This window comes from Natator depressus, chromosome 2, assembly GCF_965152275.1.
Source record: "Natator depressus isolate rNatDep1 chromosome 2, rNatDep2.hap1, whole genome shotgun sequence".
NCBI lineage: Eukaryota > Metazoa > Chordata > Testudines > Cheloniidae > Natator > Natator depressus.
The window spans coordinates 149,904,811-149,917,248 of record NC_134235.1 but is presented as its reverse complement, the minus strand read 5'-3'; the positions used below and the strand labels follow the sequence as shown (position 1 = coordinate 149,917,248).

Genomic DNA, 12,438 nt, shown 5'->3' with positions numbered 1-12,438 from the left:
TCTTTCCTAATGATAAAAATGGGACATTGCATTGGAGCAAATCTTCCTCACAGGCTGGACAGGACAATTTGGCCCTCTTAAAAAGGCTTTTTTATTTTATTTCCTGTATTTGATCCTTATAAGAATTTAACTAGCAGTGTCTCAGCTATCAAAAATAAATAAATGAATTTCCCAGGCTGTTTTGGTGGTTTAGTAAGGAGAAAACCAGATACAAGGAGTTCTTTTCATATATGTACTTCTAATTACACTCATTGTGAATCTCCTACAGAAAAAAATCCCACAAACTGTAAAAACCGGTGAAGTCAGGATTCATAAGAAGAGTTTGATTACTTCAAACTGAAGAACACCAGTTTAAATTAAAAGACATCTTAGGAGACTCATTCTTCACTGCAGTGCAGTGCGTCAAAGAGAAAAACTGAAAAAATACAATTTAATAGAGCTATATTATTTGTTTTTAATTATGCAAATAGCATGTTCTTTTTTCAGTTTAGAAGTCCCAGTAAAAGAAGTAGATTGTTTCTTCCAATAAATATTATCCTCTGAGAGCTGTGAATTGAAGAGTACATTATATAAAAATATCAGTTTTACGTCATTGTGCTTGATTAATTTTGATGGGCATATAATACAAATCTGGAAGACATCAAAATCTTGGCAACAATCTACACATGCAGTACTGATTAATAGGAACACACAAATTAAAATAAATCATGAACATTCATTTCTTATTTACTGGTTTGATTTCTTCATGACCCATAAAATGCAAATCAAAGCGAGTAATGTCCTCCTACCAGAGAGACAGGAAGCAAACTAAAAGTTTTGTGACTATTTCTCAACATTGTAAGCACCTGTGGCAATTCCTGTCCCCGTTCCATCTGCTTGGTACCAGCATCACAGTTGGCTTAGCTGGGCAGTTCAGGAATCTTCCTGGCACAGGGAAATCCCAAAATGGCATGGAGTAGGTTTAAATGGCATAGAGGGACTTAGAGTAACAGCCGTGTTAATCTGTATTCGCAAAAAGAAAAGGAGTACTTGTGGCACCTTAGAGACTAACCAATCTATCTGAGCATGAGCTTTCGTGAGCTACAGCTCACTTCATCGGATGCATACTGTGGAAACATTTCCACAGATATTAATCTGATATTCCACAGATATTAATAGCCAGACCAAACATGCTGTGTGGCCTTTTCCAATTCTGTGATATAGTTTCAGGTGGGAATAGTCCCCTACAAATAAGAATTGCCCTGTTCTTAGGGTATTAGAAGACTTAAAAAAAAAATCTCACATACTGTAATAATAAAATAGTCCCTAAACAGCAATTACTGAAAGAATTCCAGCCTAGTAACCCCAGTGTATCTTGCCATCCTGTAATCGCTAACTGAGAGCTAGCATAAGGTCTGGGGTTTGTGAAAAGTGAGTCTCAAATATATTATTGCCCCAAATGTGTACAGCCACAAAATGTGATGACCTGAGGCTGAGTAGTTGGAACACCACAGGATGCATGTGAACCTGCAGCTAGAGAACCACTTTTATGCAAGTTGTCACAGATCCCAACACTCTGAGACCCGTCCAGGCCATCTGATAACCTGCATCAGAACAGACACCTGCGCCCTCTGCTCCAGGATGCTGGGTATTGAATATGGTCCCCAAATAAACCAGCTCCTGAAAAGAAGCTAGAGCAAGGTTGGTTTACTTCCCTTCGCCATCCCCTCCTCCCTGCAATTTGTGCTTCCAGGAATCAATGGCCCCAGTTTAATTGTCCAAGTGTGCGTGGATGAAAGGGCCTTTCCTTCAAAAAGGACTGAAGCCAGGACCACCATGAAGTTGGTGAACATTTGATTGGCTGCAGCCAGGCAGAGCTCTGAACTCCAAATGGCATCTCAGAACAAAAAGAATTATCACGGCAAATTCTGGTGGGCTAGTTGAAAATTAATGTGCATCTATTGTATTTATTTTGATGTAATTTGAAGAGTCTGTTTTTGACTGTATGCATCATGCAGATCAAGAGCACAAAAACGTTCACCTACAATTACTTAAGATCACAGGGTAAGTACTCCATGTGAACAGGATGAGCCCCAGAGGAAGGAATTTATGGTGTTATGATCCAGGATTTAATGGAAAAAAGCAGACACTTAGGGCCTGGCTCTGATCTCAGTTATGTTGGTGTAAATCAGGAGTAATTCCATTGAAATCTATGGAATTATACTAGTATAAAACTGGTGTGAAGCCAGAATCAAGCCCTTAGGGTCAAGCGTATGTTCTATATGTTTTGGTCCAATGTGTCTCAAAACAGGTCTTCAGCTACTATGATGATTGTTATAAAGTGACACTGAATGTCCTGAATTCCCTTCTTTTTGTGTAGATCTTTGAGAAAAAGGAGATGGAAGGAAGGAAGCTCTCCAAAGCATTGAGACATATGCCTTGGAGTAGCTAAGCGAAGTGGTGATTAGCAACCAGAGATCTGAAGATGAGAGTACTCTTAGCTGGACACAGCCCTGGAACAAACCCCATATGATTTGATCCTCCTAGGGCCTAAACACTTCACTGGATTTGCTTCAGTGCTCTAAGTCCTCTTCCTCCACCTCTCTATCTAAAGGCTGCAGACTCTAAGTAGGGTATGGGGTTGTGGGGGAGAATTTTACTTTTGTTTCAGAGAATCAGGCAGTTCTTCCTTGAGTGTAATGAAAGGCAGCATTGATGGTTGCCTATAGGTAAAGCTAGAGGTTGGGAAGAGAAAGTGACTGGACCATAGAAGCATCTTCTCTTGCTTCATTGTTTGGCTTCAGGGTCCAGTATCTCTGCCTGGTCTTTGGTTGCAATTTAAGATTTCACTCCCTTAGCTCCGTCCAGAGGTGGGGTTTCCCCAATTTCAATATATTCTAGTCAAGACAAAGCTTTATCACAAATTCTATATCAAGTCTTAACACTTGGAGACCTTGGACATTTCTGCATGGTTTACTCCCCTAAACGATATGAAAAAGGCACTGGATGACACCACAAATAAGTTTCCTCCAAAGAAACCCGCTTTCTCTGGTTACTGGTGTGTCCATAGCAGAACTTGAGAGACTAATGAGGTGTTAGATTGGAAAGCTCTTGGACTTTTACAGTTTGGCCATGTGAAAACCAGTGATAATGAAGTCTAATTATTTCTTTAGACATTGGTCCATGGGAGGTTTTCATGGACATCCGATATAGGCCAGATTTGTCCCCCAAGATTGGATTTTGGTGCATTAATCATGCACTGAAATCTTCTGAAATGGGCAGTTTTGAGGAAGCCACCTGCTTGTATCCTAGTAAACTGGCCTAAGAGACTGAAATCTGCATATAGGTTCAGGAAAGCTCGAGCAATTAAGTTTTCTTGTATCCAAGGCCTTTGGCTAGAATTCTTCCATATTGTTTTCTTTGATTTTAAATCACTATAACATTATAGTACTGGAAAATAAAACTATCAGTTTGATGTAGAAAAGCAATGAAAATAGAGGGTGGGTGGGTTTCGGAAAAAGAACATGAGATGTCCATGAGTCTACAATAAATAGATTTACCTGCTCCCTAAAATAGCCTAATCCAAAGCTACCATCACCTCCTGTTCATGGAGACACAGAACTGGAACCTGAACTTAGAAGCTGTTTGCTCCCAGGGAGGTTTCTGCTCTAAAGGGAGAATCCAAAACTACTGAACCATTCCAAAGTATGCTCCAGAAAGGAGTAAAGGGAAAGAGGAAACAAGACGACACTCTCAGATCCTGCACTGCTAAAGGGTTAAAGAAGAGTCACCATTTACCCTAGATAGTAAATCTACAGAGTTGGGTCTCTCCCCTGAATAGATAACAAAGCGTTTAGTTTCTTTCCATTTGCTAGTAGGTTGTATTAGCCAGTACCTTGCAATGGTACATGTGGTTGTTTGTAAATATGTGGCAAGATCCTGCAAATGGACCTGCCCAGGAACATGCCAAAGAGCTCCGTTACATTCAGTGGGGTACTCCGCAGCTATAAGGATGTGCTTGGTGGATTCCTTTGCTGAACATAGTTTTAATTCTGTACACGCAAGACATGAGTCATGAAGAGATGACTAACACGGTACCTGCTCAATTTTGCCTTAAGCATTTTAGGTGATAATCAAGATTTTTCTTTTGCACTAAAAGCATTCACCAATTGTTTCCTAGGTTAAAAATATTTAAAAGGAAAAAATGTTCTGATTGGCTAACATACAGAAGAATCCCTATATCTGCTGGTGACAATGTTTCATAATTAAAGGTCATCTGTGATTTCTGCATTTTTTGAAAATTAATTCTACAAAGAGCATGAAAAAAATGAAAAGCACTTTGATTAAAAAGCCACAACCTTATTTATTAATGTTGCACAATCATATCTTACATACCAGAATAACAAGGTCCTCTTGCTACCACTGTTATCTCTTTTTGATGCTTGCAAGCAGCTCTCCTGAGGAAGCATTCATTTTGGTAAGTGTCTCCATTTGATCCACAAACAGGAATGTAATTTGTATGACACTAAAAAAAGAAAGTACCAAATAAATTCAGTCATGCAATCACACATGAATAATCTTTAATATGATACACATGAACGTATAGGAAAATAGTAATGCAGAGAGGTAAACTGTAAGACTGCTAGTTAACAGTAAATCATCATTCTGTTTGGTTAAGAATGACTTAAAATATCCTTTCGCAGGCCATGGGAATGACAGACTATCTCTGTAGAGGCTACAGGGATTAATTTAGTAGGAAAGATTAAAAGAATTAAATATGTGTAGCGAGGCTGTATAATCACTAAGGGGAATACAATAATCATCTACAAAGTATTTGAAGGGTAAAAAACACCAAGAAGGGAGAAAAGTCCTTTAAGGTAAAACAAGAATGTATAATTAGAAGTAAGGGAATGAAACTGAGCAAAGAAAAAATTAAAGGTGAACATCAGGGAAGATTTCCTGGCTGCAAGATCATTTAGACCGTGGAATTGTCTTTCAAGGAAGATGGCAAAAATCCCATCCCTTGAATATTCATACTCCTATTTAGTATGTGATTTCTTAAATTTAGTCAACATCTGTCATAATACTTTTGTGGTGTTGTTATATATCAAAAGATATTGGGATAGGTCCATTTAAAAAAAAGAAAGGATGCCATGAAAGGCTTTGGCACAGTATTTTAGTAATAGCTGTCCCAGCCTAACAAAGACAGAGTAAGTGTCTCCTGTACCCAGTGTACATAAAAACAACATAGAAAACATACTGTAACCCCTCCATCCCCACCTTCCAAATACCCAGGGAAAGAAATACCATTCCACTCCCCACCAAAATCAAGGAAAAAACTCCCAATGACTATTTAGGGTCTGATCCAACTCTCATAGTACACCACTTTCTGATCCATATTACCACAAGGAAAAACAGGGACTAAGGCCTGGTCTACTCACAGACATTGCATCTGTTTAACTACAGGTGTGATGCTAAACGGATTTAGCTAAACTGGTGCAAGAGTGTCTGCACACAAGGTTGCACTGGTGTAAATTTTATGTTTAGACAAGCCCCCCAAATGCTTTGATGTCTGGATCAACTTCTTTGAGACTGCAGCTGTTTATTTTTCAAATGTGTATAATTTATCAGAATCTCTTTTGGCATACAAGCAATCAAAGTATTTCATTTTTAAAGTTAATTTTAAAGGAAATTATTCTTCCTTCCCTGTCACCCAATCAGAAGTGACCAAGAATGTAATAAACTCCACACACAGAAACAATTCACATTACCGCTCTGAAAAGTGTTCAGAGCATCTCTGTGGTTCTTTTAATTTATTGAGCAGCCTGCAGACATTCTACCCTGGCCTGTGAACCTGTCAGATCTCATGCTAGCAGGGCCAGGGCTAGTCATTGCTGGGATGGGAGAAGTTTTTTTGGAGAACTATAATTTTCCAGTGCCTATGTGTATTCCCCACGTTCAATCAAGATGTTGCTGTGTGCTCTTTAAAAGCTGCCAGTTTCCACTGTATTTCAGTGATACGTGAACTAATGCCTGCTTTATAGTTTGTGTTTTTAATGCTTTGGGAACTTTGGATGATATAAATGTCAATCATTTTTATTTTATTGAAATCCTGCAAAATAGCCTGTAAATTGCTCTGCAAGGATCAAACACTGAAACATCTTTTTCAAAAGTGTAGTGAACACATTTTCCCCCTCGTGAGCGCAAAAACAAAAACTATCCTTTTAAGGTTTACAGCTGCTGAATGTCAGGACATCATTAAAAATGTGCAAGGTCACTGCAGGGAGAGCACTGGAGAACCCCCTAGCTACTTGCAAGCAACCTCATTTGCAAATGTAATTCTGGAGTCTTAAAGTGCAAAATATCACCTAAACTCAATAGATGTGGAAGACAGAAAGAAAGTTGTTCATAGATGGACTAAACCCCCTGGCGCTATTCCTTCAATGATGTTACATTTGTTTCAGTGACATCCTTATATTTGACAGCAAGTCATTTCCAAAGGGGCTTCTAAGAGGAAAAGTTATGATCCGTTAGTACTTAAACTTCTAAAGGTTTAAAAACCTAAGAAGAAACGAGACAAGACTGGGATGTTGGTCACTGGTTATTCCTATACATTCAGGGACAGAATCTCTCATGTGGAGGAGCTCAACTCAGCAAGGAGAGCGGGGGGCATCTGGGACTTGGTTACAGCCCCCTGAATATGAGGGAAGATCTGTGCCAGCAATTATTTAAAGCAGCTTTGTAGTTGCTCTGTTTAACAGTATCCCATTCGTCATCCAGGACATCTCTGATACAGGGGTGGGGGTGGACAAGGGGTGAGTAAAGTGGATCCACCTCCATCGGCTTTACACCAGCTGAGAACTGTCCTTCAATAGGGACATTTTCAGCTAGCTAATACAGACTAGTTTCTTTAGTTATGAAACTGCCAAGATAGAACAGATCTTTGAAAAACAACTGCAGCATCCCTAGAATATCGACTGAAATTTTTATTATCTGTTTCTCTTGCCAGGCACGACTTTTCAATTTATATGCAGAGCAGCTGAAGGGACACTGTCAAGCTGGTTCTGTGTGGTTGTTGTTTTAATAAGTCTTTAATTTGGGATATTTTGGTGGTGCAAGTTGCAGCTCCTTAATTAAGGTTGAGTTCAGGTTTGCACTTAAAATAAATATTCAACCTCTTTGTTACATATGAAAAAAATACACATATTTTAAGCAAGGGGCATTTTCTGTTGATTCCCTCATTCCATTTCCTTCTTTTGGTGGAAACCGATTTTACGGCTTGTAAATTCCTGTGTGCTGACAATAGCAACTTTTAAGTTAAGCTGAGGAGGTGGAAATGTGCACCAACAAAAATACAATATGTTCTAACACTTTGAGCATTGCAAACAGAAATAAGACAAGACAGAATAACCAGTGATTTGTGATTTCATGATTTTTGAATCATGAATCAGGCACCTCAAAATATCATGAAATTGTCTTTAAAATCATATTTTAAAAAGTGAGAAATGTTGTGTTCTTGTCATTTGCTTTCTGTTTGAGACTTCAGAGGACACTCCGGTTACATTTTAAAGTTTTTTTTCCATATGACCATTATGGTTAGAAGCATACTTAAAAAAAAAATCAAAAAAAAAAAAAAAAAAATCAAAGCTGAGATTCTCACATGACTCCAGGAGCTCAGGATTTTGAAAAAAAACCACCAAAATATGAGCCTTACAATGAAATTGTGAAATTTGGCAACAATGTCAACTGGTCATAGAATGGCCACTGATTTAGCAGCTTGAAAATAATTTAGCACGCTGTATCCAATAATTTAGAAAGCTAAAGAAACCTGAGTGTCTTGCAATCATTTTAGATTCCGGCGCTACAAAGCTGGCCATACAGATAAGGCACAAGAAACTTGATTTGAAGAAAGGTAGTTTTGAAGGGCATATTTGATAAGGGCAACCTGTAGCTTTACTCATTCAGAACAGTAGGAGATGGTAACCTTTTTGAAAAGGGGCAATTCTTGGTAGAATTTTCTGAAGTCGAACATTATCCTTTGCTAAGGGAGTAACTTTTAGTTATGGAGAATAATGGGGAAAAACTAACAATAATGCTTTAAAAATTGTTCAGCTGTAGCCTGTGCTGAAGGTTTTGATGCGTTTTAACTGTATGGTAAGTTTGACAAGTCTGTGTTATTCTGTTAGGATCATTAGGGCCAAATAAGGGTCCGATGCAGGGTGACGAATGTCTTAAAGGAACTATTTAATTCATTTAATTTCTAAGACAACTAATGGATTTACTTGTATGATCTCAGAAAATTCATTCTATACTCAGCGTCAGTGTTATAAGTTTGGGGAGGATACACATTCTTTTCCTCCCTCCCTGCCTCGTGAACATCAAATGTACAACGCCTGCTCTCCTACCCATCATTGGACCTATGACGCAGAATGTCCTAATGAGGCTGTGCAGGGGAGTTGGTTGGGAGCATAGTCCCTCTAACTCCATGTCAGGGTGATTCACAACCTGTACTAGTACATATTTAGAATCTAGAGAACACGTCTGATCAGATTGGACAAATGTTTAGGTAGCTGAAACTTTAAAACTAACACACTTCTCAGTGTTCCTATAAATAGCCTAGTATTTCAAATCACAGCAGATACAAAAGTGCAAAGTCCTTACCTGAAACTGACATGCACATTTCAAGCCATCTCCATCTTCTTTACACACTCCCCCATATTTACATGATGACTCATCACATGCTCTCACATCAGACTCCCTTACATTTAATTCTGTAAAAAGGAAAAAAAGAAAAAAGATGGATAATGTAGTATGATTTAATTTTTGGTATAATAATGTCAGCTTCATCTTTAAACCGGTAATTTTCCCACACAGATATTTTTTTAGAAGTAGACACTCTTGTTCCAGATGCTGTGTGCCAACTGGCTACCAGAGGTGTAGCTGTTCCACTCACACTGTCTGTACAGCTACATTCTGCCTCACCACACAACCAGGCGCACACACACACACACACACACACACACACACACACAGCCAGAAGAGTTATTGTCTTCCATATTCTCACTAGCAGTGCTCTCCTTAATACACAAACGGCCCATTCCCCAGACAGATAATAGCAGGAGTCAAGGTACACACACAAATATATAGACCATGTCCCCTCTGCCCCTTCTCCTTTTCTTGTCACAAAGCCTGAAGGAGGAGCTGTGCTGTGGATTTTAGGGGAGGCTAGAATCTGTTCAGAAAACATCTGTCCTGCATTCCAGCCCAGTTTGCAAGCCACACTGTGATCCTTCATATAAATATGTACCATATTATTATTGTTGATCAGTATTATGGCAGCACCTAGGAGCCCCAGTCATGGACCAGGACCTCACTGTGCTAGGTGAGGTACAACAACAGAACAAAGTGTTTACACTGCAAAGTGAAGGCGTGATTGTAGCAGGGATAGGAGTACCCATGTTAGCTTTAGTCTAGCTAGCGTGGGCAAGAGTAGCAGTGTAGACGTAGTGGCATGGGGTTCAGCATGGGCTAGCAACCAGAGTACAAGCCCTGCTCAGGTTGCTAGCCCAGGCCACCCATTCTACACTGCTATTACTACCCATGCTAGCTAGATAAAAGCTAAGACAAGTAGGCCTACCCCTGCTATAATCACACCTTCACATTGCAGAGTAGGCATGCCTTAGAGTACTCTAAGGCTTTGTCTCTGCAAAACTTGTGTCATTCCGGGGTGTTAAAAAACCACACCCCCAAATGACAAAAGTTTTACTGATGAAAAGCACCAGTGTGAACAGCGCTTTATTGGCAGAGGCACTCTCCTGCTGACAAAGTCACTGCTGCTCCTGGGGGGTGGAAGTTTTTTGTCGGCAGGAGAGCTCTCTCCTGCTGACAAACTGCAGCTACACTGTGTGCCTTTTAGCAGCACGGCCCTGTCGCTCAAAGCAAGATAGTGGAGACAAAGCCTAAGACAAGAGGCAACAGACTGAGCGACAGACAAACAGACTTGGGGAGCACAAAGCAACAATACTGATCAGCATGATAGGTATATGATAGCATGGTCTCAGCGCACCAACTGCCTAACTTAAGTTTTTTTTGTAGGCATCACATCAAAGAAGAGCTTTAAGGGGGGGGGATTTGAATATTATTAACCCCACACATAAACATGAAAAGTAAGGGGGGGGATTACTTAAAGAGCTCACTGCTTAAATCTCACTGAAGACAATGGGAGTTGTACCATTGACTTCAGTGGAAGCAGAGGGAGACCAGCACTGTGTGCTTTTAAAAATCCCACTCTAACAGTTTAACACAGTGGTGGGCAACCTGTGGCCCACGGGCCGCACGCAGCCCATCAGGGTAATCCGATTGCAGGCGGCGAGACACTTTGACGTTGACCGTCCGCAGGCATGGACCTCCACAGCTCCCAGTGGCCACGGTTTACCGTTCCCACCAATGGGAGCTGCGGGTGGCCGTGCCTGCGGACGGTCAACGTCAGCAAAATGTCTCGCGGCCCGCAATCAGATTACCATGATGGGCTGCAGGTTCCCCGCCACTAGTTTAGCTTGATAACATTTCTTTAAATGGAAAAGGAACTTTCCTGCTTTGGGCTAGGTTTGTGTTAGAGACCTACAGAGCTCTACAGTAGTACAAACCACAAACACAGATCCATTTACACTGATGTTTTTCAGAACTTTCTTTACCACTTTTGATAATAATTTGAAGAAAACTGTATTCAGGGGGATGGGCTGAATAAAAGCAGAAGTGAAAGGAAAGAACTTCTCACTCTTCAGGAACTGTGAAATGTAGGTGAAAGTTAAAAACAAAATAGTTACGATAATCATTTACAGGACAACGCTCATGGCAACCTTCCTGCTAAAATGTCAATACTCAGGCACCACAGAGACAGACACTGGATAAAACCACAGGCGATGTCATCACTGGTGACATTGGCAGTGGAAACCCAATAGAAAACATAGAACATACTTGCATCATGCTTTGATGCCAGTTTAAGAAGGAAAAGCATATTGCCAGACTTTATAAGGTAGGCGGTGTGGAACCTAGTGCACGCTACAATGAGGTTACTCTAGGGGGCTGCATGAACCAATAGGTTAGGCCCTGGGCTTGGAGCAAGGAGATCTACACTCTACACCTGGCACTAGCACCGACCTGCGAGGTGACCTTGGGCAAGTCATTCTACCTCTGTCCCCCAGCCTCCCCATCTGTAACATGGAGATAATTATACATACCATCATCTGTAAAGTGCTGTGAGATCTACAGACAAAAGAGCTATGTCAGACCTTGCTATTATTAGCTGAATGAAGCGCCATTGGCAACCGCCAAATTAGGTAAACATGAAAAGATATAAATGAAGACTTTAATGTGCTCGTTAACTACCCTGGTTGCCACACCAGCTAGGTGCATGTGTAGTAACCCGCACCCTGGCACTAGCACCTGCTGCAGTTGTGATGCAGCAGCACAGAATGCTGTCCTGGGGAGAGAGAGAGGTCCAAGGAGAGCGCAGCTCGAGCTGGGGAGGGGGCTCAGAATCCACCCAAAGGGGCAGTAAAAAAAAGCCGTTAGAGAAGGAGAAGGCTGGAGATGCTGAGCTAACGGATGAACTGGAGCCTGGGTAGGAGGTGTGGGGATAAAATGAAAGAAGAACAGGACAATAAAAGTAGAGGACTAGGAAGTGAGGAGGAGGAAAATAGGAAAGGTTTTGGGCTAGGAGAAGCAGAAAAAAAGCAGACCTGGGTACGTGAGCAGATGCTGTTAGAGAAGGGAAGAAGAGGGAAATCAAATCTACAGACTTACCAGAGAGAATATCCAGGGAGAAACCTGAAAGGAATTGGTGAAAAAAGGAATTGATCAAAAAGCTGTGCTAGATGTAAACAGATCCTGGAAGCAATCAACCAGAAGCCCACCCACAAAAGGACCTAAAAGACATGAACACAGAGAGAAAGAGAGAGAGATTGTGTGAACATCTATTGACTGAACACAGTTCAAAAGCACCTAATGGACAAGTGAGGGCCACTAGGTGAATAAACCCCACTTCTGGATAAACTCATTGAAGAGAGGGACAGCCACAGGAATGCTGAATTGGAGGAGCACTTTGAGCTGAAGAAAGCAAAGAACAGGACAGCAAGAATGCAGCTGTACTTACAGCCAAGGAGAGGAAAAGTTGATTCTTCTCTGAAGTGACACTGTATTGTAAAGTAAATCTCTTTTATTCTTGTTAATAACAATGCACGTGGTACTAACTGCACAGCGTGTACAAGCTCACAAAAGGTTAATGAGATGGTAATGTATAGTTTATTACTATAAATAGTAAGTCTTTGGTAATATTCTATATTATTTATACTCCAGAGACAACGTTGGTGTTTTCCCTTATAAAGTTTTAAAAATCTAAAATTAGCCCCCTTGTCTTGGTTTGCCTCTGCCTCTCCTCATAGTTTGGCTAGGCTAGGC

At 40.6% G+C, this 12,438-nt stretch overlaps 1 protein-coding gene across 1 annotated transcript in view; it reads right to left on the bottom strand.

Moving 5' to 3' along the window:
• The window catches only part of TMEFF1 (transmembrane protein with EGF like and two follistatin like domains 1), a 220,633-nt gene that overhangs the window by 84,020 nt on the left and 124,175 nt on the right, over positions 1–12,438 (bottom strand). Inside the window, exons 2-3 of the mRNA XM_074943510.1 lie at positions 8,641–8,750; positions 4,375–4,504 (exon numbers count right to left, since the gene is read on the bottom strand). Of these exons, the coding sequence (XP_074799611.1) occupies positions 4,375–4,504; positions 8,641–8,750 (240 nt within the window). The remainder of the gene's footprint in view (positions 1–4,374; positions 4,505–8,640; positions 8,751–12,438) is intronic.